At 44.4% G+C, this 24,110-nt stretch overlaps 1 protein-coding gene across 1 annotated transcript in view; it reads left to right on the plus strand.

Moving 5' to 3' along the window:
• The first annotated feature begins 845 nt into the window (after positions 1 to 845).
• VWC2 (von Willebrand factor C domain containing 2) overlaps positions 846 to 24,110 on the plus strand; it is a 31,019-nt gene continuing 7,754 nt past the window's right edge. The window contains exons 1-3 of the mRNA XM_081167034.1: positions 846 to 990; positions 5,259 to 6,049; positions 19,307 to 19,436. Of these exons, the coding sequence (XP_081023160.1) occupies positions 5,333 to 6,049; positions 19,307 to 19,436 (847 nt within the window). The 5' untranslated portion in view covers positions 846 to 990; positions 5,259 to 5,332. The remainder of the gene's footprint in view (positions 991 to 5,258; positions 6,050 to 19,306; positions 19,437 to 24,110) is intronic.

Here is a 24,110-nt window from a genome sequence, read left to right on the forward strand (position 1 = left end):
CTCGTCCACCTGGGAAGAAGGGAAACTCTGATCCCAACTCTCTGCTGGCTTCCAGGATCTCTTCAGGAGAAGAAAAGGCTCAGGAGTAAACCCTCCACAAATCTGGAGCGGAGTCCCTAAGGCAGCTGGGGGGCTTCTGTCAGCTCCTGCGGCCAAGCTGGTGCCAACTCAGCGAGGTTGTCACCTGGCAGCCCAGGACCTGGTGCCCCAGGAAGGGCACTTGGGTGCTGCAAAGATTGGCTTTACATCACCCCTGGAGGCACACTCCATTGTCTCTTGAGACGGACGGATGCCATCAAGCAACCGATATTAATAACACTGTAGGCTTGTAATAGATCTTTTAATATACAAGGAGTCTTTTTTCCTATTAACGTTGAATGGTTTTCAAATTCTTGGTTCCCCTCCTTTCCCTTGTGCCTTTTGAGCTGCTCTGCCCCCTTCCTGGAGCCCCGGCCGCAGAAACCAGCAGGGGCCAAATGAAGGGAGAGCCAGAGGCATCCTGCGCGTCTTCGAAGGGTGGTCGTCCTGCGGGGCGCCAGGGAGCCGGAGCTGCTGCCCGCCCAGCCGGCTCGGCGCGCCCCGCCGGAAGAGCCGCCCCCGGGGATCCCGACGGGGCCCTTCCCTCGGCGGGGAGCCGAGCGGGGGCTTCGCCTCAGGCGCCCTCCCGACCCGCTCGCCGCTCCGCCGTCTCCCTCAGCGGCTCACTTCGGCGCCCTCGGCCGCGGCTCGCCTTGCGCCACACCGGCGCCCCCGCCCCGCCCGCGTCAGCCGCTCGCTCGCTGCGCGTCTGAGGCGGAGGCGGCAGCGCGAAGGACGGCGGCGGAGGGAGCGGCCGGAGCCGGGCAAGCGAGGAGCCCGCGGCCGGGCGGAGGAGAGGCCAGGGCGGCGGCGGCGGCGGCGGAGCAGCCCAGGATGGCGGGCAGCCCCCAGGAGAGCCGCCGCTGACGGGAAGCCGAGGGCAGCTGCTGGGCTCGGGCTATGCGCGCAAAGGTAACCGCCGGCGGGCGGGGGGCGAGGGGGTCCTTCTCCGCCTCCGCCTCGCGAAGGGGAACTTTTGCCTGTTTGGGGAGCAGGGAAGTTGCGGGTCGTGGGTCGCGGCGTCGGCAGCCCCGACCAGCCTCTGCAGCCCAGAGCCCCGCGGCGCCTTTCCCGGCAGCGCCACGGAGCCGCCAGCCTCTTGCGGCAGCCGCCTCCCGCCCGGGCTGGGTCCCTGCAGCTGCAGCCCCGCCGGGTCCCCGTCCCCCCCGTCCCCCCGGCGCCCTTCGGCCGCTCTCCCCGCCCAGCCTCCCTCCCTCCCTCCCGGGAAGCCGCGGCTTGCTGGGCTCGCTCCCGACATGCCCACCTGGAATGGGCTCGAAGATGGAGCTGCGACCTGCCTTTGGTTTCCCCGGGAGGAGCGGGGTTGTCTTCCAAGAAGGCCATGACAGCCTCAGAGTGTCTCTCTGTCCGTGTGTTTCTCTTGCAAACCACCGCCTTTAGAGCACACATTTCCCCCCAACGAATCTTGGGCACCGTAGTTTACCCTTCAAAGAGCTGGCCCCCAACCGGCCTCTGTGCGGCCCCCGAGAGGGCTCTTTCCCCCCCAATGGGCAGCCTCCCTGAACCCGGAGGTGTTCTCTTCATTTTATTATTGTCACTCTTTTGTCATTTTCTTTGGGACTTCTTGAAACATGAAATGTTCCTTACAGTCTTCATTCTCCTGACAATCCCCGGGGGATTATTTCTCATTCTCAGAGAGCCCATTACTCTGGGGCTGCATTTGCATCATACATGTTACACCTGCCTGCCCCAAATCCTGGGAATTGTAGTGTACCCCTCACAGAGCTACAATTCCCAGCACTCTTCACAAACTACAGTTAAGGCGTATATGCAGTCTTTATTTCAGGGTTTTTTTAATGTATTGGAATGTTTTGCCTTGTTTTTCAACTCAGAGGTTTTAGCAGTTCCCAAGTGTCTGAACCCTGAACTTTCGAAACATGAAAAGTGCGCTACAGTCTTCATACTCCTTACCAACCTGAGGTATTATTTCTCAGATAGGGAAACTGAGGCTGAAGGTGAGTTGAGGTGTAAGATGCTCACCAAATTAAAGGCAGGAGACAACAGCAGTGCTAGAATTAGAAGTGGGTTGGGAGCTGTGCTGTTTTTCCAGGAAGAGAGGCAGGAGCGTCTCCCTCGTTCTCTTACAAAAATGCCCTGGTTGGGAGAGCGATCTCCATGGTCTACAGTTGCACATATTGGTTTTTTGCCATTCTTTAAGGGGCCTTTTGCACGTTTTGATCACCAGAAGTGAATGTGAAAAGATGGAGCAGACCCTTCATAATGGTGTCTGTTTCCAAGCATCTGAACAGATGACGTAGGAGAGCTCAGAACACTAGTCTTTAAGGTATGCAAATGTAACTGACTTGTTCAAGTGAACTTGAATGTAAAGGTAAAGGGACCCCTGACTGTTAAGTCCAGCTGTGAACGACTCTGGGGTTGTGTGCTCATCTCACTCTATAGGCCGAGGGAGCCGGCATTTGTCTGCAGACAGCTTCCGGGTCCTGTGGCCAGCATGACTAAGCCACTTCTGGCAAACCAGAGCAGCGCATGGAAACACCGTTTACCTTCCCGCCAGAGTGGTACCTATTTATCTTCTTGCACTTTGACGTGCTTTCGAACTGCTAGGTTGGCAGGAGCAGGGACTGAACAATGGGGCTCACCCTGCCGCGGGGATTCGAACCGCTGACCTTCTGATCGGCAAGTTCTAGGCTCTGTGGTTTAACCCACAGCACCGCTGGCATCCCTTGAACTTGAACTAAGGAGTCTCAAATCCAGCACTATCCATTACACCACGGTGGTTCTTCATTTTATTTTTCATTCCTTTCCTTCTTGTCAACATCTGTGGATAGGGATATATGAGTTTGCATTCTCCCCAAGATCATTTTAGCCCTTGGACTTAATGATCTTGCAGGCCCTCCCCACAGTCATCTATGAGGCACCTAGTAAACATTCCTCCCCACTCCATCCTTTACAATTGCTTCTGCATTCCTGATGTTGGGCGGGGGTTGATGAACAAAAAGCAGTATGCAAACCCAGACAAAAATAAAACAAAGTTCTGAGCACGGTCATTTTCACATTTTATACTCTCTTAAATCGTAGCACTATAATGATTACAGGAATAAAATGGAACTTGTCTCTGCTGCCCTGATGTGAATTTACTTGAATTATAAGCATTTTCTTGTAGAAAAGGATAATATGTTTAAAAATAATAAAATGAGCTTCTGTAGCCAGGTATACACTGTTCGTGTCTGCATATATGAGAATGAAGCGATGCTGTAGCAAGTGGCATCAGCCCTGGTGGGCCCTTGCATGCCCATGGGGACTCAGCTGCTGACACGAAACCTTTCTGCTGTGAGCTTGGAAGGTGAGATCAGGTGTATTTACATTTAAAAATAGAGGACCTGAGTGGAAATGGTGGGAGTATTAATTTATAACCAATCTTTAACCAATTGATTGATTGATTTATAGCTAGGAACATACAGTCATACTTCGTGTTGCGTTAGGTTCATGTTGCGTCTTTTCAGCTTGCAAACGCAGCAAACCCAGAAGTGTATACAACCGGGTTTTGCCACAATCGCAGAAGCGTTTTGCGCACTCTATCGCGCTCCGCGCTTGTGTAGAAGCACCACCTTAGTTGCAGACTTTTTGGGGTGCAAACGGCACCCCGGAACGGATTGTGTCTGCAACTAGAGGTACCACTGTATGAGTTAAGCTAAAGACCCATCTAGCCCAACGTCCTGTTCTCCTAGTGATCAATCCTGGGCCTGTGGAAAGCCTATATTGTAATTTTACCTTACAAACCGCCCTTAGATCTACAGATGAAGGGTGGTATACAGATTTAACAAATAATAATAACAATACACGGGGGACCTGAATGCAAGAGTGCTCTTCCCTCTGGTGATTCCCATCTGCTGGTACTCAGAGACATAAGAGAACAAAGCCATGTGACAAGGAGCCACCAGTTGCCTTTTCCTCCTCCATGAATTTGCCTGATCCTCTTTTAAAGCCATACAAGTTGGTGGTCCCCACTATATTTTGTGGGAGCAAGTTCAGTTGTTTTACTATCAGTTGTGTGAAGAAGTATTTTCTTTTCATTGGCAAGCAACAGAAGAGGTTGCATGTTTTACATGCTGATTAATGTGGAGGGTAATTGATGACACATCTAGTTTCACCTTTCTTTAATCCAGGGAATTTATTATTCGAGACTGCTGTTTCTAACTTATTTTAAATTATACACCACAGTTCTCTAATGAGAAGCATTCTGTATATGAGAAAGAAAAGTTAGGAAATTTTGTTGGACAGAATTCACATGGAAGTTTGGTTTTAGTTTGTTGAACTTAGCTTGTTGGACTGTGAGATTTTTCTCTGTGTAGGCTTTTTTCGTGTGTGTGTGTGTGTGTGTGTGTGTGTGTGTAGGATTTTTTCCATAAACCTAGGTTATAATTTTATTCCCTGGTATGCAACTCTTCTACTCAGACTGAATGAAAAATTAGTGAAAATGCTGGCACATGAAGTCAGAATATGGAAATATTTTGACAGATGCTTGTTATGTAGTCTGTTGTGATTTGAGGAGGTTCATTTCCTTCCATGGACATCCAGTTTAAACAAAGCCATCTGTGAAGTTTGTTCCCTCTTCAGAGTGTAAAAAAGGAGGAAAGATGGTTTAAGGCTATGCAGAGCTTATCTTATCTGGAGCTCTTCGTTGTACTAAAATACAGTAATACTTCCCTCTCCAGTCTTCAGCATCTGCCCCTGTTAATGTAATCTTTTCATAAATAGCATTTATTTTTGTATGACTATATATTTATCCAGATGTTTTGGATTCTCATACGCATTATATTGATTTGTCCTTTCTAATGATTTACAGTGAGCCCATGGCGCAATGGGTCAGTGCGTTATTCAGAAGGTTAGTGGTTCGAGCCCACCCAGGGTTAGCTATGGGCAGGATCCCTGCGTTGCAGGGGGTTGGACTAGATGACCCTCAGTGTTCCTTCCCTGATCCTATGAAAAGATACCAAATCTCTGACCTATCTTTTAAAAATAAATAAATATGCTAACTGTGCAGGTCTTTTTCAAGAATGCCAGACAAACCCATGGCTGTGTTGCAATTCAAAATCCTTGACTTTCTATACATGACAGATAAAGGTGTATATATTCTGTTTGCAATGAACAAAAAATGCATGCTGAAAACTGAGGTATCTGAACTGCTCTCTTTCCAGGGACTGTGGCCTGATAGAGTGGTTCCCTTGGATGTGAATGAAGCGTGCCCTGCCCTTCTGGGATGCCTTAGGTGATGCCACGCTCTTCTGCGATGGCAATTGGGGCTCTCTCTGGCTCTCTCCTTGTGACTTGCTGCTTGATGGTTGCTCTCTGCAGTTCCGCTGCATCTTTCCCAAAACTGGCAAAAGTTCAAGACAAGCAGGAGATAAGACCAAGCCAAGAAAAGCGGGATCACACATCAGCCCGGGAGAGCCAGAATCAGACAAGACCTGGGAAAATGAACGAAATAGGCAGGAGTGGGAGGGAGGAGGGCACCAGAGACTGGAAAAGCAAGGGCAGCAGAAATTATTCCAACAAGGAATCTTGGACTAAGCAAAAACAAGCTTTGAGTAGCCAAGCAACAAGTGGCAAGTTTGGGAGTCTCCAAGCCCAAGGGCAAATGGAAGTTGTTCAGGAGGAGTTTCCAGCTGCTGAAGAGTCTTCCTTTTTGGATGTTGCTGGTGGTACCCCGGAGCCGCCAGAGGAATATGCTTATCCAGATTACCGTGGGAAAGGCTGTGTGGACGAGAGTGGCTTTGTTTATGCGATTGGGGAGAAGTTTACTCCAGGTCCCTCTGCATGCCCGTGCCTTTGCACTGAAGAGGGCCCTCTCTGCATTCAGCCCGAGTGCCCCGGACTCCACCCTCGCTGTATTCATGTGGACACCAGCCAGTGTTGCCCGCAGTGCAAAGAGAGGAAAAACTACTGCGAGTTCCGGGGCAAAACCTACCAAACACTGGAAGAATTCACGGTAAGGAGAAAGGGGTGCTGGGGGTAAGCAGAAAGGGGCTTGTTCTTGTGATGTTGCCCTCCTGTTGGCTTTCGGGTTCACAGAATGGTTTCTTTGACATTTCTTTCACTCCTTTCTTGCACTTTATAGTCCTCCAAAAATACAAGCTTTTACATTAGACAAAAGCACAATATTTTAACAAGGAGGTTCGGGTCATTCTTCAATTCTGTTGTTATATAATTTTCTAAAAACATCTGTAAAGCTCATAATCACAGTTAAGTAATTTAATAATAGCTGGGATGTCCTGTGGATGTCCATTGTATTTTAAGAATAATAATTTTATTGTTCCTGTATTTCATTAGCATTTAAGGGGTTTTTGTGGGGGAAGGTGGAGGAATATTATTTGTGGTTAAGAACACAGTATTTCTGATTTGGCTTTGTACATTTTCTCCTGCTTTTGCCTCTTCAAATGAGATGTCAGAGTTATATAATCTTTCTGTCAGGTCTGTTAGTCTGTAGTCTAACACTAAAAAGAGCATATTTCAGGGAGCATGATATGGCTAGTTTAATCAGGGTTGGCATTTCTATCTGGTAAAACACTTTAATGAGGCAATATTTTCATTAACTTGGGAAATGTAATTAATCTTTGACAGAACACTGAAATGATTTGTACTTTAGGCTCAGTGACATGGTTGATTTCAGGGGAACTTTTTTAAAAAATACTGGGCGATGTGCTGCCGGCTTATTGTTTGCAAGAGTTCTTTATGTAGAGAACTGCACTTTATTGACATGCCACTTGGAAAGCATGTTTCTAGGGCTGAAATTATATGTGACATGCAGGGAGGTGGCGTTTCTCCCAATTTCTTCTTTTAAAAACAAACAAACCACAAGCTGCCATGGGAGAGTTCAGTCTTCAGCGGAGGACCAGTGGGGGAGGAACTGCTTAGCTCTTCTTTTTTTCAGCAGAAAACCTCTGAAGGTGGAAAGAGTTGAAGTAACCTTTTTGGTCAGCAGAACAAACCAGTTAACTATGCTTAAAGTTGACTTCTGAATTTTGACTTGCTTAGAAGTCATTAACCATAGTTCTTGGTTCAAGCAAGGCTGGATTACCAGTGGTACAATTGCACCAGAGGGCAGGGCTGCAAGGGGCACAGATTCCGAGCTTCCTTTTAAAAAAGTAGAAGATCTGAATGTCTCGTTGTCCTTGAGCCTCTCCTGCTCCGCTTCTTCCTCCACTGCTACTACTTGCTGTTCTGATTCCCCATGAACTTGCTCTCATTTCCTAACTCCTCAGAACCTCTCTCCTGGTTACTTCTTAACTTATTTGAAATATGTCTCATATAATTGGCAAGCATTAAGCAATACCCAAATAACTGAATTTTAAACGTTAGCAGTCCTTACAAAAAGTCATACACCTTACTTGATTGTTTTAGTGGCCTGTCAGATTTAAAACATTCATCTTCCCAAATGCACAAACACTTCACTGTGAGGCTTTCTAGAAATGTCACGGCTCCTTCCTTGCTAAGCAGCCTCTTGACAGCACATGTTGGTGTGGCAGTCGATTGTTCTGGCAAGGTTTAAAGATTTTTCTGCAATCGTGAAAAAGTTTTACCTGTTGCTTATGTCACACTCAGAATATGCTTTCTCCTTCTAAAACTGGCTTTTGTCCCAGATGCAGTTGTGGTCAGGAGTTGTGTTCCAGGGCACTCTATGAAAGTGAGGCCACCCAAGCCTTCAAAAGCAGAAATAAACTATATTGAGACCCATGTTAATCTCACCTAATATATTTTAGAACTACATAAAATGTTCCAAAATACAATATGTATTGAAGAAAAAAATTGAGACACTCCTTTGTGTTCTTCTGTCTATGGTATTAAGTCTGGCCGATGGTCGATAAGTGTTTCCAAGGCAACTGCAGAAAGAAAATTACCTAAATTTTAATGGAACATGAACAATTAGGGATTCCACTGAGTCTTCCACAAAGACCCTAGACATTTGCAAAACCAGCACCTGCCTTTTAAGTACAAACCCTCCCATGAGATGATTAACCTCAAAAGAAAGAATATTCAAAGTATTTGCATGGAAAGTGGGGATGGGTGCAAGTGTTACATAAATTTAGGTGTCCACAGGTCAACAACTCTGACATTAAATTGTGTTGGTTTCAGCTTCAAAGCCCTCAACCTTTAAATCAATGTGGTTTGGCTTGAAAGCCCTAAAACTTTAGACACATGACACACACACACACACTCTTTCTCAATTGGCAGTTAAGGGAAAACTCACAGAAAGCTATAAACTAGAAGTTTTATACTGCCTGTCTCCACATTTTGCGAATAGCTTGCATACACTCTGAACCCCCCACCCACTCAGGTGTACTCTTTTGCAGAGAGTCAGTATATGCATCCACTACGAAAACGTGATTACCCTTCACCTTATGCTCAATAAAGGAATACGCCAAAGGAATGAAGAAAGATTGGTTTATTACAAGAAACTAAAAGAGACAGAGTATATAAATGTTGCTTCAGGGAGCAAAATTTGCGGGCAATAAATACAGTCACTAAGCATTTGTACACCTTAATTATAGAGTGCAAAGAGAGTCTCTAAGTACCTAAGCCTGAAGAGTGAGTGCAACAATGTGCCACAGACTCACATTAAAAGAGAAGATGGGGAGGGATCCAGATCTAGAAGCAGGCCCAGCGGAAAGCCAAGGATCAGAGATCTGTACCTCCTGTGAGAGTTAGGCTCCCCCTTCAGAATCCTGTGCCAGGAAAGCAACAGGTTTCTCACCTGTTCCTTTGCTTATGATCCATCAAAGCATAACATTGGTCCTTGAGAATGTATAACAAAAAGAGGATACCAGTGGAGATTGTGAGCAACCCAAGCTTTGAAAATCTGGGGTTTAAGTACAGTTTGGGGCCAACCGTACTCTATGGAGAAGAAAGAGGGTTTCTTTAGTGAGTTGTTTCAACCACTGGTTATATGTGCTAGTTTACTATTCTGTTTACTAATGTATTTTGAAGCTGAGGGGACGTGGTCTTTAATTTGGGAATACCATATGACCATACAGTTCCTGAATAAGAATGGCATCTTGAAAGGAACTTCATTGTCTGTACAAAGTCTGTTTCCTTCTTACATAAGGGTGTTAATTAAGTTTCCCGGTCAACACCAGATTATTATGCTGATCCTTTCTGTAGGCATTAAGGGTCAAGATGGTTGCTTGTACCTTCCAAGCTAGGTCTTAGATAGGAGCTTGTACCTGGGTCACAGATAATTGATGAAATGTATTTTTGTATTAAACTCATTCTAACTGCACTGATGGCATGATTCATAGAAATAAACAGTGCCAAAAGCAGACAAGCACCCCTCATTACAAAAGCCAAAAGAGTAAGCAGTACGTCGTGTTCTTTGGAAGGAAGTTGTATGCCATATGTTTTCATTTCAGGTGTTATCCAACAGACAGTTTCTGTGGGTGTTTGCAGCCTCCCAAAATAGATCTTTCCTGTCCTACCAAGTTATAGTGGCCAAATCTAATGTTACTGCTGTCCCTTACATAGTTATCTTACACAACTTCCAGTACAGCTGCTGTTTTCTCCATATGTTTCTATTCACAAATCAATGACCCATCTAATTGCCTGTTAGGTAGCCACCTGCCTTCAGGGTTATTGGCTGTCTAGGACAGGGGTTTTCATCCAGTGTGCCGTGGCACCCGGGGTGCCGTGAATGATGGTCAGGCATGGGCGTAGCCAGGGGAGCAGAGGCCAGCTGCCCCCATCAATAAAATCCAATACAAATAGGAGGTTCTGCTGCCCCAACGAAAGCCTGCCCCCAACAAAAATCCTGGCTATGCCCATGAGGTCAGGGGAGCCATGGGCAACACTAGCCTGAATCCCTCTTTCCTTCCACCCCTCCTCTGATGCCCCCTCGCGTCTCTGCCTCCCCAAGACATGCATGGCTGTTTGTTGCAGCAGCCCTAGCTACAAGCTCCACATTCGAATGGTGCCTCTGGGTCTGGCCAGGAGGTGCCAGTTGGCAGGAACTGAGGCGGCCTCAGAGTAAGCAGGTAAGCAGGTGAGGGAGCCCAGATGGTCAGTCCACCAGCCCTTGCTGTTGGGAATGGACAGACAAGTGGGAGGCTGGGCAGGCAGGCAGGCAGGTGCTGCACTGGCCTTTTTTTTTTGCTTGCTTTGTGCAATGCCTGCCTGGGAGCTGAGTGCCCAGTCCCGAAGGGGAGCCTTTCTGCCATGCAGATCCAGTGGGTGCCCACTGCTGCCACTGGTGCCTCCCAAGGTGAGTAAGGTGCTGGCCTGACGTTCACCTTTGGCCAGTCTCTGTCAGGCCGTGAAGGCTGGGGGCACCCTCTTCCCAGGCCCCTGGGGGGCAGTGTGAGGAGGTTCCTCTGTTTGGGGTGGGCAGGCGCAGCTCAGAGAGCAGGGGCAGCTGTGGTGGTTGCCTGGAGGACTCCCAAGGAGAGGGGAACACTCCACAAGGGAGGGTGTTCGAAAAGGGGTGGGGGGCTGCTGGCTCTGCATTCAAGGGCTGTGCTTCTGAGGCTCAGCGCATTTCCCTGTAGGGGAGCCGCAGAAAGAATGTAGTTGGTCAAGGGAGCCATGGACTTAAAAAGGTTGAAAGCCTCTGGTATAGGACGTGAATGATGAAAGAATACAAGCAGCATGGCTGCGCTCCTCACCCCACTCCCCCGCCCCGTGATGATGGAGATGTGATGAGGCTTGCTCAGCTGAACGGTATTATTTTTAAGTATATTGCAACGGTTGATCCTCATAAGTTTGAGGTGATGCCAAAAAGGGCATGTGGAAAATTTACTCCAGATTTATTATTATTCACAGCAGCACCCTGGTGAATGGTTTTGTTCTGTTTTTGTGATTTTCCTAAATATATTGTTCAATGTTTGAATTGCAGCCATCAACACCTGGTTCACAAACAACCCTGAGAGGTTGTGTGGCAGGCTTCAGTTTTTAAACCATCACAAGGTCACACAGCAAGCTTCATGATCGCATGTTTTTTATGCTGATGTCAAAGGACATAGTCTTTACTAAAGACTGGTTATGGTTCCAAAGCATATCTTGTTTGGGAGTTTGTTAAATGAAGTAATTATACCTAGAGCTGACCCCCCCCACAGGTTTTTGTATGTGTTGTGAACAGTATTATGGTGAGGACCAGTAGAAAGGGGGGGTGGGTGGAATTGGACTGCAACCCTGTGTAGGCTCACCTGGGAGTAAATCCAGCTGAACACAATTACTTCTGAGTAAACATGTACATGATTGCATGCTCTTATAATTCTGGTTAGTAGGTCCTATGCACTTACCTCCTGTTTTATTGTGTATTTTAATTATGAATATTTGTATTTTAGTATTTGTATAGTTGGTTTTCATATTGAACCATTAGAAGCCTATTTTGGCACTGAACAGTATATAAACAATAATAATGATTCCTAAAAACTCAATAAATCTATACTGTGAAACTTTCATTCACCTTTATGTTCCAGCTTCGCTCATTACAATTATGGTTGGAGCCCTGCGCACATTCAGTGTGTTCAGAGTTTTTGCTTCAGGCATCAGACTTCTAACCAACATTATTCTTGTCATTCCATTGACTGAATTTGCCACAGTACCAGTGTGACAAACAGCCATAGAAGTTAGCATAAATGGAATAAAATAAAACCAATGTTGAAAGTGATCTTTTCCTGTTAATGATGTCGTAAAGGCGCTTTGTGCTCACGTGGCAAATGTGTGAAGTGCAGCAGAACTTCTGTTTGAGCTTTGGACTGGAACAGATTTCTCCCCCATCCCTAGTCTTTGGTGCATACCCACTCTCTTATTTGGATAATACTCATGGTGAACTAGTAACAAATTTGAATTTGGAAAGTTGCCCAGAGCATCTTAACGACACATAATTTCAGGAACATGAGTTAATTATGTAGATTACTGGTGAAACAAATAGGTTGAGAAGCAATTAGTGCAACCCAAATGCAAAATCCACCAGGATTTCCCAGCTGAGTTGTGGTGATGCTGGCATAAATCCTTCACCCCAGTTCAGCCGGTGGAACCTGTGCCCACTTAAGTCCCTCCAAGGGGGGCTCTGGGGGAGTGGCAGGAGGAGGATGGGGGCAAGGAGAGTCTTGCACCTATTCTGAATCCTGTTCAGCTTGGTCATGGGACCTAGAACCCAATCCTCTAAACTCAGGCCGACACTCACCTGCCCACTCAGCCAGCACTGGCCCCCTCCCAGGGGCTTCTCAACAGAGTTTAGGATAGGGCAGCTTACCGTCAGGTAAGTTGCACCAGTTTCCTATAGTCAGGATTTCTCGGTCTGAAATAGCAAGGATCATAGTGGGGTGTCATTAGTATTTGCAGTATTACTTTTTAAAAAGTATCCTCTTCATGCTAACATTAAATTGCTTTATACAATAGATAATTTCTATATACTGTATTGGCCTGAATATAAGTCTCACCTTTTTTCCAAATTCCAACCGTGAAAAGTTAAAGTGTGGCTTAAATTTGCGACCTTACAAAAATTGGTTTTTACGACATCACTGCTGAAACAGTAAAACAGAACGGGTGTGAATGCCTGCGGAATTTTAAGGCAGCAGCTTATATTCGTGTACTGTCTTTTTTATATTTTCCCTTTGAATTTTAAAGGTGCGGCTTATATTCAAGTGTGGCTTATATTTGGGCCAATACGGTATTATGTAGCCAAGGCAAGACAAATCGCAAGTAGCCTACTGCCATTTCCCTCCTTCTTTTAGCTGACGTGGACCAAGCAGAGAACTCTGTCATTTGCAACAGCTAAATTGGCATCCTATGCAAGAAAGTGGAGCAAAGTTATAAAACCTCTCTAAACCCTTGTTATACTTTTTTTTGCCAGCATTACATTGGGCTGCTGGACAGAAGTACTTTGACTGTCCTTCGGATGCTGCTGCATGTGTGTTTCCCCCTCACGTTACTACTAAAAGCCATTGTTAAAGGTGGGGCTGGCTCTGGGGACAGAGCAGTAATGCTTGACTCCAGTGCTAGAAACTAGGATAGGAGAGCTTTCTGTCGAACGGCTCTGGAATCTACATTATGGGCGCAAAAACAGAAAGTCTAGTTGCCATTTTGTCCTTTTCACAAGAGTTACTCCTGTTGCATTGGGGGAAGTGGCATTTCCCACAGAAGCCGCAGTGATCTCTCCTACTGTGGAGGTGGGCATGGGGGCATTTCTCCTCCCGTGCCATCAGTGCCAGCAGCAGCAAATTTATTCTTGAGTCTCAGTTGCCATACATGGTGACAAGATTTCTCGAAATGCTTGCATTCTGACAGTCCCGTTGCAAAATGCACCTGGTGCCTGACTAATTTCAAATGCTGCTTGACCCTGTGCAATGTTGCTATTTCATTCCTAAGCATAGTTTAGATATTATGTTCTATTCAGTTCTAGTCAACAATACTTATTTTCAAGCTAAAGTGTCCGTGACTGAGGTATAGAACTGTAGTTCTCAGCTTCTTTTCCTCACTAAATTGTTCTATTCTTAGTTGGAACACTACACTTTGGATATGAACTCTTGAGAGATTATCTCCTAGACATCTCCTAGACACCTATTTTCAGCCTTCCTACAAGCAAGACTTGTTCAGAAGGCCATTAGAAAATGGTTATGATGACCAGAAGTGCTGAGCTTTTTGCAGTGTTGATAAAGCAGTGGGACAGCAGTGCCTTCACTTTTTGAAACCTGCCATTCTGTTCCCTGCAGGCAATACACATGTGCATAAAAGAGTTTGGTTCCTTTCCCTTTTTTAATTTCAATTTTTATTGGTTTTCCATAAAGCCAAGATACACAGAGTCAAGCACAAAACATTTTGTTTCATATAAACAAAACAGAACAGAAAATTTAAACTGGATTCCGAGAGGACATGGTAATATTGACAATTTTGGCAATACAGAAAGGTAGGTTATACCAGTTAAACAGAGAAGTAATACTTGGTTGTTACCAATAACAATTACATTTTTGCACCTTTAGTTATATCCATTAGTTACAGACCCCTTACATCTGTTTTCCAATATAAAATAAAGAACATATGGGAAAAACAAGAAAGCAGAGAAGAACTGTAGGCATCTCTCTTCCATGTGCTTCATCATTTGTGTCATCAATAAAATCAAACGACATAAAAACATCTTCTATTATTTAGCATGAGAAAACGAACGATTCTTTTTCCCTGTAGCTTTTAGGGGAAAGAAGAAATTCACTGGCATTTGGTCAAGGAACACTCATGTAAGATTGCCTTGGGTAGTCCTCAAGGGGCAGAGTTAATGTTGCTTTAGCATCGCTTTACCTTCAGTTACAATTTATTCCCCAAAAGTGTTACTGTCAAGAACTGTTTGAAAAGTGATGAAAATCTAGGCCACGTATGACTAGACAGTGCGGCGTATTTATGAACATTTATGCAAGAAGGCCTTTTTGTTCACGTAAAGCTATAACCATGTCTTTATTAATCAGTGCCAGCATTCTGTTATCCTTCTAAGCCATGCTCCTTCACATGTGTCCTTTGTGCATCGCAGTGCATTTGCTCTGCAGTTGTCAAGAGTGAACTGTGCAGGAGAAACACCCAGCCATTGCACCTCCATATCAGGGTGTTTATTCACACAATTGGAGCTACTGCTAGCTCACTTTTCCTGCAGTTCTAATACAGAGCCACAAAGGATTTAAAATCAGGTTTAATGTGAGAAAGAGCTGGAAGATTACTGAGAGCAAATAATTCCGTTAACTCCCTAGGAGATACACAACTAGACACCACAAGACAACAGGGCAACCCTTAATATTCATTTTTCAACAAATACAGAGATAATCTTTAGAACCAATTTTCCAGAACATGGACTCCAGTTTATCATAGTTAATCCTCACCCCCATCCTGCCAGCCCCTTAAACTTCAATCTGTTGATGAAGGGCAGGCAGAGTATGGACAAAGAATGGGTCAAAATCCACTTCTACCCTGTGGATGGAGGAAACCATCTTTCTACTTGAAATAAACCATACTTGGTTCAGATGAAATGCATGCCACAAGTACAGCTGTGAATATTTTTCGGTCCTGCTGAAGGAGAGAGATGGGGCCATAAGACTCCAGCAAGGGAGGGCTCTCCCAGGTTTAAGTATCAGAATCATCTCCCCAACTAGGACTCGGGAATGGCATCTCCTTGCATAATGTTATTAACAAGAACAGACAACTGCAAGACAAAAGACATCCTTCAAACGCTTGTTTGGATCACCCAGAAGTCCCATCTGGGCCTGTTGATTTTAAGCTTCTAATTATGGCCTGTTTCCTTCTTAGAAATTATTTGAGAAAGAACTTCCCTGAAGAGATTGAAAGGTACAAAATAGGGACAGAGTGAGTCCAAAAAGATGTTGTAATTTGTACAACATCTGGATTGGTGGAGATGTATATATGTACATAATACTTCAGATTTGTTGGTGCTGACCTTTAAAGCACTAAATGGCCTTGGCCCTGTATACCCGATGGAGTATCTCCACCCCAATCGTCCAGCCCAGACACTGAGGTTTTGCTCTGAGGGCCTTGTAGCAGTTCCCTCAGTGCGAGAAGTGAGGCTTCAGGGAACCAGGCAGAGGGCTTTCTTGGTGGTGATGCCCACCCTGTAGAACGCCCTCCTATGTTAAGGAGATGAGAACCTATATAACTTACAGAAGACATCTGAAGGCAGCCTTGTATAGGGAAGCTTTTTCATGTGTGGTGCTTTATTATGTTTTTATACATGTTGGAAGCCGCCCCCCAGAGTGGCTGGGACAACCCAGTCAGATGGGCGGGTACAAACAATAAAACAACAACAACAACAATTCACAAATACTTTCCTAAACCTGAGATCCAGAAAGATCATTCACTGATAAGATCTTGCGTGTAGTTCTACCTTTTAAACACATTAGCCAATAATTTGGAATTCTTGTTTCTAAAATTTGTAGTATTTTTTATTAACATAAATAAACGACTTAGCAATCATTGAATTCTAAAGCTTCAAGTATGCACCATTTAGATTAACAATATTTGAGGTCCCTTGGAGAACTGGTGTCCTTGTGTTTCCATTCCAATCCCAGGATATCGGTGGTTAATTGGGTTTTGATACAGGATGAGTTTTTTTATTTATTTAACAGATTTGCCTGCAGGGGCTCCACAAAGGACCACTGTCATAGCATCCTAAACTACTGGGTATGCCAGACCAATGTCCACATTTAATTGAAAATATTGTAAGAGAGAATCGCTAATGGTTACAGAGTGGTATTTTAAGTGAGCAAGGTGGAATTAAAGTACCATGTTGGAGAACACACAGCAGAACTATATAAGGTGCTCGTCTCCCAAAGTCCCTTTGAGAAAAAAGTATCAGTACTTTGATACTATGAATCACAGTATCCTTCTGGATATGTTGTCCAGGCTAAGTGGCTGAAATTCCCCTCTTTCTTAGGATGGATGTTTCCAGAATTACTGCTTCACCATTGGCAGTAATTTTGGGGGAGCTCCACAGATATCTAGTCTTTTTCTTGTGTTGTTGAACATTCATCCAGAAATTTGGCCCAGGGTTTAGCTAGTATTTACTGTAGTATATGACACCAGGCTTTATCTCTATTTTTTCATTGGACTGTGCTTGTCCTTGACCAGTGATGGCCTGAATAAGATGGAAACCAAGCCTTATGAGGAACAGTGGAGGGAGTTGGGTACATTTAGCCTGGTAAAGAGGAGACTGACAGAAGACACGATAGTCATTTTCAAGTATCTAAGGCCTGTCACATGGAGGATGGAACAAGCTTCTTTTCTCCTGCTCCAGAGGGGAGGACCAATGGATGCAAGTTACAAGAAAGGAGATTCTGACTAAAGACCAGGGAGAACTTTCTGACAATAAGAACTGTTTGACAGTGGAATGGACTCCCTCAGAAGGGACAGATTGATGACCACCTGTCAGGTGTGCTTTAGTTGAGATGCTTCTGTTCTTCCATTGCAGGGGGTTGGACTAGATGACCCTTGGGGTCCCTTCCAACACTGTCATTCTATGATTCTATGCATAAATGGAGTCTTGGCCCGGACAAGATGGAGGTACTGCTGATTATTGATTCATCCATTCAGGGGAATATTCTGGACTGCACTTCCCCCCAAGCCAGGTCCCCAGACTGGGCATGCTTATTGATCCAGCACTGTTTACTGAGGCTCAGCTGACTCTGTGGTCAAAGCCCCTTTGAAGAGCTTCAGCTGGTTCACCAGCTTTGCCCTTCCTTGAATGGAGACAGCTTGACATAGAAATGTATTTATTATTAGCCAAACATGCTCACAGGGCAGTTTACAGAAATATAAGGTGATCCAAAATGTAATATGCAAAAGCATCAAAAACAATGCTTATTAAATACACTTATTAGATAGCTAGAAGCTTCATAAACATAGCAAAAAAGTTTAAAAGTTTCTATAAAAAATACCAAAGCTGGTACTAGACAGACACCCTTCAGTGGAGTGGTCATTCCACAGACATGGAGCCACTACTGAAAAGGCCCTTCCATGGGACCTCACATCTTGTATCACACCAGGGAGCCCTAATCTGCTGATCTTAATGCATGGGCAGGTTGGCATGGGAGAATGAGACCGTAACATATTGCAATGTGTTATGTGTGGTGTTTTCTTTAAAAAACAGTCTGGAAACTGCCACAAGATGATTAATTGCAATGAACAGCTTGACCATATTAAGTCTGCACTTTTTAATCTGCACTGGTTCCCAGTCTATTTCCAGGTCTTGCCCTCCTTCTTTGAAGTCTCACATACGAGAGCCAAAGCCAGTTGGTGAGTCTTAGTTTGCAACTTGTGAGTTTCTTAAATATGTGATTATTTTTAAATCTGGAAGTGTGCTGTTCCAATCACTGTTTTTATTTCTTACATAATTGTTCTGCTCAAGTTTCTGTTACTATATTGGGCTACTTATAAGGACTTCTCTGTTGAAATGCGTTTGTCTTACGTTGTCATATATGGTTATGATTTGGCCTCTTGCGGGTATTTTATTGTCATTGTTTATTCATTTGTGTAGCTGAAGCCAAAACAATAAACACACAAACAAAATATGTTGTGCAGTTAAAATAACAATTTATAATAGGCATTCTGCCAAATAGAAATTTGCACCACTGAAGAATTTAACTTACCACCCTCACAAACGTTTCTCCTTAAAATTGCTGCTCTGAAGGCAAAACAACCTGCCTTTCCAGAAATGTCAGAGAACGGGTCTCCTAATAGAAAGTTAACCAAGCACTCAATTGATCTGTCAGCTGAGCTATTTAAGTCTTTGAACAAGGCTGCTCTTAAGGCCTTATAAATGGGGCAAACAAGCAGTGGGATCAGTCGTCAGGCACATCGCCCCTCCTGGATGCACTCGCCTCCTGCAGAATCCACCAGTGGCGTCCTTCAGCTGTAGCAGAGTGCAGAGACTGGAATTGCAGAGCTGTAAACTCACTTTTCCTATTTAACATTTGTAATGCTGGTAAGGAGTCTGAATGAGTAATTTTATTGTACTGTCATGCTTCCCCCCTCCTTTTTTGCACATGTTTATCCTTAACTCTGTTTGTGGTTGTTCAAATTCATTTACAGCACAATCTGAACTGAGATGAGAGAGTTTGGATTTGGCAGATCTAAGGATTTTCTGGCCGATCTAGGGATTTTTCAGGGGGGCACCTGGCACCAGCATGTTCACATGAGCTCATGCTATTTCCTTGTTCAGATTACTATGAAGAGGAAGTTACAACATGAAATCAAATGCTTAGAGCCTAACCTGCTGAAATATACTGACTAAAACAAGGGTATGCAGAAGATAGATGAGGATCTATTGGTATATGTCGGATGGTCTGAAGTAGATTGGCCAGGAGTTTACAGTTCAATACTGGTTAACAGCAACACCAAAAAGTTTCCCCTACATGAAATTTGGCTGTTTGAACCCTGATCAATAGTAATTCAGGTGTCTTTTTTTCCTCTTTGTAATTCTTGTTTTGTATTTTGTGAATGTACCGCCCTCCAATCCATATATAACACCCATCTATAACATGGGCACATTTATAGAAGCACATTTGTGGGGTGCAATAGGCAATTGGCTCTGTCCCCTGAGCTACCATTTTGCATGTAGCTCAATAGCATCCCTCCTTCCCCAAGGAACTACTTTGTACCTGACTCTGCTTGGTGGCAATTTGGATTCTAGTAAAAACAAAGTAGACCTCAAACTTGAAATCTGACAGCCCCCAAGCTAAAACATAGTTTGTTTTGTTTTCAGGTTTCGCCTTGTGAAAAATGCCGCTGTGAAGCCAATGGCGAAGTAGTGTGTACAGTGTCTGCATGTCCTCAGACGGACTGCGTGGATCCCGTATATGAGCCAGAGCAGTGCTGTCCTATCTGCAAAAATGGTAAGCAACAAATTCAAGCTACAGTTGGCTTCAAGCTTCAGCTATTTAAAAAAACTATCCCTATAACATTAACAAAAGTGCAGTTTCGACAAGTATGTGCTTTTCTTGCAGGGAATGCTATTTGTTACCTGATGGCCAAATAAAGAGTCTAGCACCCAGAGTTGTATGAACTAGGACTACTTTACTTAAGTTTAAATCAGTAAAAACCAGATGCAGAGGGAAACAACTATCGGCGCAGGAGCTAACTGTAACGTAAGGCGAAACTGCAGCCGCCTGTGTGATGGAGCTCATGCCTTTGGTAAATGGAAGTAGGACTGCCTTTCCCCAGGCCACACCATGAAGGGAGAGTAGATAGGCCTTGCTGCATCCCCCACCCCCGGGGCAGATGAGGCAGGTGGGCTCAAAGGTGGCTCATATCCCACTCCAAGGCCCCATAACCTAGAGAACAAGCCTGGAGGCCAGGCCATTACCAGGAAAGGTGCCTCAGGGGGCCACTTGGCTAAAACTTAACTCTTTTCCTTCTCGTACCTAACCACCAGAAAAGAGACAGAAATCTTTTTAGTCACCCTTTTCTCCAATTGAGAACAGTCTCTCTCATGCAGGTCCTTCTGAAGGTTTGTCAAAAATTTGTTGTTGCCAACATCTGTGAGGCAAATTCCATCTGGCCTATGCAGTTCAGTGTTACTGAGCATGATATCTGGGGAGCAAATTAGTGACCCTCCCTGTTCATGCACTGCCAACCTCAGCTTCTGCATTAAGTTTTGAATGGGCCCTGTTAATCACACTAGGGTCCCCTTCACAACAGGCAGATAGTTGTACATGTGACAGACACTGGGAAGTCCCCACTCCCTGGCTGGCACACGATGTGCATAATTGTCCATGTAGCTTACTGAGTTTCTGCACGGAGAGCTTGGGCTTCCTTTAGGACAAGGAAAGGAGGGGTGCAATGGTGTTCCTTGGCCTCTTTGCCCTGCTGCTGAACATGCCTCTCTGCTGAGCTCGCTTTGATGCTTTGTGAGCTGGGGCTCCCTGGAGCTCATGAAGCAGACTCCCTTCACTAGCTTGCTCTGGCCAGCATGCGTCTTATGAACACTACAGTTTCCCTGTGGCACTGGTCTGTCACCTCTCCCTGAAATAGGACCCCATGGATACCCCGTCTTCTGACTAGTCCCACAAGTGCTGGCTGCTCCTATCCCCACAGCTTCCACCAGTGCCCACTGGTAGGAATGGCTCCCCACCCTGGCTTCTCCAAATATTAAAAATTAAAGGTGCAGCCTGTGCTACTGCCCTCTGTAGCTGCACCAACACACTTTCTCTGGCTGCCTGACATAGGAAGGACACCACCATCCTGCTGAGAGTGAGGTCTGATGGCAATGTGCTGTAGGGAACCATGAGCTCCATCAGAAGCTGGCACCAGACAGATCTGAACAGGATGAAACTGTTTAATGCCAATGTGTCTGGTGACTTGTCTTGGTGCTTGTCAGGCTTTGGGGAAGCGGCTCCCTCCCTCCCTTTGGCTGTGGATAAGCAGAACAAAGCGAAAACAGTCTCTTACCAGTTAAAGAAAATTTACTGTTCACAGCAAAAGAACAAAGACTCCATCTCAGAGGAAAGGTGCTCCCAATTAAGGTTTCCACCCATTCCCCCCCCCCCAGCCACCCTTGTCCCTTACTTGTCTGGAAACCTGATCTCGCAACCATTTGGCCTTCTGTGTAGCTACCTTTTCTGCTCTCCTTGACCTTGGACTGAGCGCTTGGACACTTTCCAGTGAAAGGGAATCTGTTAATTCTCTCTCTCCCTGTTCTTCTTCTCCTAGCTGTTCCCCACTCAGTTCTGCCCAGCTGTTGTCTTCCAGACTATATCCCTCTGTAAACCACTGCTCCAAATCTATACTGCTCCACTGCTCCTGGGCAGCTTCAGGATCCTGTTCAGGAGCAGGGGTCAGGGGAGGCCCCCACCATTCCTCGTCAGAATAGCTCTCCTCAGCCTGGTCTCTGACAGTGCTGCAAATGGCCGTCTCATGTTCCCATAGCGCCCCCACTGTTCTAATCAAGTATCTAAAAGAAAATCTGTTTCAGGCTAAAAACAGACATAACACATAAAAACATAAGACCATTAATTCCTTGTTTCTTTCTTTTTGAACCAATGTCAATGCTTTCTGTTGTCAAAGACCATTAAGGCAAGAACTCATGGGAGGGCCACCTCAAACTATACATTTCAATAGTTCTTGCCAAGCACAGATGTGTTAACCTCATTGACAAAAGCATAAAGAACACATCCTTTTTCTTGGCATCCATGAGATATAGATCACCTCTTAGAAACCTCAAAACAGGACTGTTTCATGTGAAATCTACTTCCCTCTTTTTATATACTGAGTATAGTAGTGCTATTTTTTTTTTTAGAGTGAAAGATTACCTCAGACATAGACATTAAAATATATTGCACTATATACTGAAGTGCGAGGCTGAAGAGGTCTGGAATTCCATCAACAAACAGAGAGATTAAAGTGTAATAAATGCTTAGCGGCAGAAAGCCACTCCAGGATCATCTTCCATCTTCTGTGCAAATTTAGCTAATCTTTAGGTTATTGACACAAATAGAAGTTGATATATAGGTTTATGTTAACCTAGCTTTATGAAATAAATTCTTTTTATTAGCATTCACGATATTACCTTTCATTTGAGCTGAAATTTTTATTTGCTGAAATTCTGGCCTCCAGCAAAACTAGGTTCAGAATGTCAAATCCATCTTTGCCTCACTTGTAAAATATAATTTCAAAACAAACAGAGATAAATATAGGGCAGAATGGGAAATAGGGAGTGGAATGAAATAGGAAATTGAATGACCGTCAAAATGGAAAGTCAATTTTAATAATAGTTCAGCATTTGATAACTTGGAACTTTACATCACACAGAATTTAAAATGATCTTAAAAACTTCATTTTATACAGTGGTACCTTGGTTCTCAAACTTAATTCATTCTGGGAGTCTGTCTGACTCCTGAAACAATTTGAAAATCAAGGCGCAGCTTCCGATTGGCTGCAGGAGCTTCCTGCACTCAAGCGGAAGCTGCGTTGGACATTTGCTTCCAAAAAACGTTTGCAAACTGGAACACTTACTTCCGGGTTTGTGGCGTTTGGGAGCCGATTTGTTCGGGAGCCAAGCCATTCAAGTACCAAGGTACCACTGTATATCATCTATCAACCACTCAAGCACTTTCTAACAAGCATGTTTTAATGATGATGATCCAATTATTTTTAGGACTTAGTAACAGGCGTATCCTGTAGAATTTGTTATGGGTTTTGAATTAATGATTCCAGCTTTCAAACAGTAGTTTCAAACACTCATGGAAATTAACAAGGCCTCGCTCTGTAAGTTATATTGACAAAGAGTCCTTTAATAAAATTTCAGCCTGATTAATATTTATAAATTAGACGTTTGGATATCTGTGAGGTATTCCCCCTCCCCTTCTTTGCATTTTAATGTGTCATATTACTGTATTCAGCTACCACCTTGAGGACAAAGCTTTGAAGTGTTCTAAATTACTAATACTTTAATTTCAGTCTTTTAAGAAGTCTAAAAGTTTGGTTAAAAAACAAACAAACATTGAGTGTGGTTCTAAAGTAAAATAGTTTGAAGTCCCATTGATTTCAGATTCAACTAGACATTTTACTTTTGCACTGAAGAAAATGCTATTTTGGCTCAACTGGAAGGTTCTGTTGAATAGTGGGGTGCTATTTCTATTAACTTCTAAGTGCATTGACCATGACTGGCCCAAGACATCTGGGCATCTGAGGCGAACCACAGTATGGTGCCCCCCTCCCCACCAGGGAAGAAGGGGTGGGTGAAGTTCTGCATCAGGAGCAAGGGGAGAATAAAGATCTCCATTGGGATGTGCTGCCCCTATAGCTGCCGCCGCCTGAGGTGGTTGCCTCACCTTGCCTCATGGGTGGGCCAGCCCTGCATATTTCAACTGTTAGGAGCTTTTTCTAGTGTTCCCTGCTGAAACAGATAGCATGCAAGGTCTCCCATTCATATTGTGGATTTATTAGAACTACAAATGCTCTAGGATTCGACTTTATGGGAGATCTCTAGAAATGGAAGTATCAGAGAGGAATAATCCCGGTGATTGTGGAGATGACTCTTGCCTCTGAAGAAAATACCCAATGCAATCTGGAAGGGAGTGCAGACTGGGCAATAATATGCAGCTAGCTATTGTTCCTTCCTATGCTAGGAACCTATAATGTAACTGCTGGTTAAATCTCTTCTTTGGAAGTGTCATTGAGCTTAAATTATTGCTGCAGTTTTTATCACATAGGCAACTCATATGCCATGAGCATGCATCACAGAGTTTTTTCCTGCAGAGGGGTAGGTAGGCAAGCAAGCAGTTTTCTGAAGACTCCGGACTCAACTATACAGCTACAAATAAAATGTTTCAAGTGTGCTTTAAGTACAGTATACAATGTGACACTAGACGGTGATAGTGAGCCTTAAGGAAAATTCAGTGTATTTTTAGAAACGTTTTTAAAAAAGCATTTGCAGAACTTTTTTTATATTGTGTGTATATTTCACCTCCATGAGCTGGCAACAATAGTGGAAGAATGAGAGAGGCATTGCCATGCTAGGCCAGGAGAGGGTATCTCTTATTGATCATTTGATTTCATAAAATTTATAT

Source organism: Podarcis bocagei (assembly GCF_964188305.1).
Source record: "Podarcis bocagei genome assembly, chromosome: 13".
NCBI classification, from domain to species: Eukaryota; Metazoa; Chordata; class Lepidosauria; order Squamata; family Lacertidae; genus Podarcis; species Podarcis bocagei.